Below are 2,546 nucleotides of genomic sequence, written 5' to 3'. Positions count from 1 at the left end.
TGCGCGCGGCGGCTCTCGACCGCGCACTTTCGCACCTTGGACATGCAATCGCGAAAAAAATATTTATGGGTAAATTACTATAAAGAGATATCACCTTTGATATTAATAGTATTTCGACGAAAAGCTTCTTTGATTCTCCAAGGCAATTTTGAATGATTATATTGCCACATTTGAAAAGATAATGAACCCAAATTACTTCGCTTATTTCAATTTTCTCCGGCGTATTAAAATACTATTCTTTATCTTTCCAATGAGGCAATTTATTTTAAAAAAATAGTTTTGAAAACAATATTCCTTTTTAATATTTTCAAAATGTACTATTATTGATTTTTGCGGAAATATATTGCTGAATGCTGGAATTCTAAGAAAAAAATACAGCAACTGCATTTTTTTCAGGAGGCCCATCGAGAAAAATATTTTTCTGGGAGAAGAGCTGTATGGACAGCCTCACACAGATTAATTCGTTCCAAAAATGTTGCCTGTAGCGCGAACAACTCTCAGATCACATCACGACACACTGCATATACACAACTTAGGGCGTGGTCGGGAAAGGATCAGCTCGGTTCAGATCGTCTTGTAAAGCCTAACCCTAAGCTGAGGTGGTCGGTTTGCCTCGGACTTCGAACATCGACTCGAAGTCATTCTACAAAAAAAAACCATCGCTCAGAAACTAGCGTTTGATAGCTGAGTACCATGACATTGGTGGTAGAAGTTGATACTGGATTAAGCAGCGTCGATGGGGGGGGGGGGGCAAATACGAGGTCAGATGTGATAGGAGCTGGAGTCTCCTTAGTTCGAGAAGCAGCAACAAGAATCACAGCTGCTCGCGGCCAAACGCCACGTGGAGCGACGACGACGTCGAAGAGTTTTTCAGGCTTCGTTCAAAAACACGAAGGACACGAAGAGGATCAAGTACGCCTGGTCCGTCCTGGCGTCTACGCTCTCCGTTAATCGCCACAAAGTGTTTACCGATCAGCATTATCAAGCCAAGGTAACCGGAAGCTTAGTGTCAAATGACATACTTGCTAACCTAACTGACGATATGTATGCTTTGTGGGTTTCATCATGGTGAAGAACATGAAGCAGAAATGGGCTTCAGCTCGGGAAGAGGAAGGACAAACAGGCAATGGAGGCCCTGTCCGTCGTTCCAATCATTTTTGCATTATGGAAGTCTACTGGGGCGATGCGACGGGCATGAACAACAGTCCTCATCTCAGCACCGAGGACATGGACACTATTGCAGCTGCATGAGAAGCCAGCAGAGCAACATCACTGCCCTCGTCCCCCGATTCCAGTTCAAGACGAATTCTCGTATCGGAATTGCGCGCGGGTCCCTCTACCAAGCGCTTGAATCGCAGCCAAGGTGAATGCGTTGAGGCCGGGTTAGGTGCCGTTGCCAAAGGATTTAGTGAGGGGATGGAAGCACTTGCAAAAGGGCTAGCCCAAGTGCGAGACGATGGTAGTGAAGGGCTTACTGCAGCTGTAGGAAAAACAGACAAACGCGCTACAGGAGCAGAGTGACCGCGCTAATACCCAATCCGAGCAGCTTGCAAACTTTGAATGAACAGCTCAGAGTGCAAAACGAAACCTTTTTTTTTCGAGAGCTGCTGCAGTTTATTCATCACGAGTACTAGCAACAGACAATAGCTACTAGAGTTAATTTGTCGGAAATACGAAGCTAGCAAGCTACACAGAATCAAATGATTCAGTGAAATCCAGAATTGAATCGCGCTTGCTTGTTGCAACTGATCTTAAAAACAAGCAGTCGTATCCAACACGTTCGAACTCGCCGTTTCATCGTCGTATGTCTCCCTTCTTCTTCGAAGACTGTGTCATCCTTGGTGTCCAGCAATATATTGTGCAGTACCATTGTTGCAGCTATGATGTCTTTTCAACACTCCGCGTGTTCAGACAGCAATTGACAATTCTAAATCGGCCCTCCCAAAGTCCGAAGGCACGTTCTACCACCATTCTTCTCCGTGAATGCAGATAATTGTAGCGAAGCTGCTTGCGTGCCAGACCAGCGCCATCTTTCTCCACATAATATGTCATAATTACTGGACTGAGAGCGTACCCAGCGTCACCAAGGAAGGAGTTCCAGTGGGTAAATACTTGTCGTACGTAGATCCCAACGCAGCAGCACGCCATATCTTCTGGTCTGACCATAAACCTGGCCGAATCTTCACGCTAGTAAAGCGCATACGGTGGTCCACAACGGCCTGCACGTTCAACGCTGGGAACATCTTCCTACAGTAGTAACCTTCGAAGTCGACCGACCTGTTAATCTCCACTAACGAGCCGTCTATCGCTCCAACTACACCTGGTATCCCCTCTTTGCTTGAAATGATTCTTGCACTTGAGCCCAGCTTTCGATGCACCGAGGAAAACGGATAAACTTGTGCACCGATTGCCGTAATACACGTAGAAAGACAGCAATTACATCGATTGCCCATGATATCAAAATAGCGAAGGCAGCAGTAGTTTCTCGGTATCCACCCTGAGAACCCAAGAAAAAAAGTAGACAAGCAACCTTCTCTTCGAACGGA

General features: G+C 45.8%; 2 protein-coding genes across 3 annotated transcripts; one reads left to right on the top strand and one right to left on the bottom strand.

Moving 5' to 3' along the window:
• Positions 1–647: 647 nt before the first annotated feature.
• PPTG_01501 lies at positions 648–1,720 on the top strand. 2 transcript variants are annotated; one of them, XM_008894830.1, is made up of 2 exons: positions 648–991; positions 1,075–1,720. In XM_008894830.1, exon 2 carries the CDS (start codon positions 1,089–1,091, stop codon positions 1,365–1,367), a length of 279 nt encoding a protein of 92 aa, XP_008893078.1. In that variant the 5' UTR covers positions 648–991; positions 1,075–1,088; the 3' UTR covers positions 1,368–1,720. The 2 variants fall into 2 exon arrangements, with proteins under 2 accessions (XP_008893078.1, XP_008893077.1); XM_008894829.1 differs by having other exon boundaries at positions 989–1,720.
• Positions 1,721–2,054: 334 nt separating this feature from the next.
• On the bottom strand, positions 2,055–2,243 carry PPTG_01500 (hypothetical protein; the record flags this gene model as incomplete). The annotated part of the gene is made up of 1 exon (XM_008894828.1): positions 2,055–2,243. One exon carries the CDS (start codon positions 2,241–2,243, stop codon positions 2,055–2,057), a length of 189 nt encoding a protein of 62 aa, XP_008893076.1.
• Between the last annotated feature and the right edge of the window lie 303 nt (positions 2,244–2,546).

Source organism: Phytophthora parasitica (genome assembly GCF_000247585.1).
Source record: "Phytophthora parasitica INRA-310 unplaced genomic scaffold supercont2.3, whole genome shotgun sequence".
NCBI lineage: Eukaryota > Oomycota > Peronosporomycetes > Peronosporales > Peronosporaceae > Phytophthora > Phytophthora nicotianae.
This window is presented reverse-complemented; position numbering and strand designations above follow the sequence as displayed.

Coding starts and splice junctions, on each gene's coding strand:
- PPTG_01501 (XM_008894829.1), top strand. CDS start 1,047: ATGCTTTGTGGGTTTCATCATGGTGAAGAACATGAAGCAGAAATGGGC.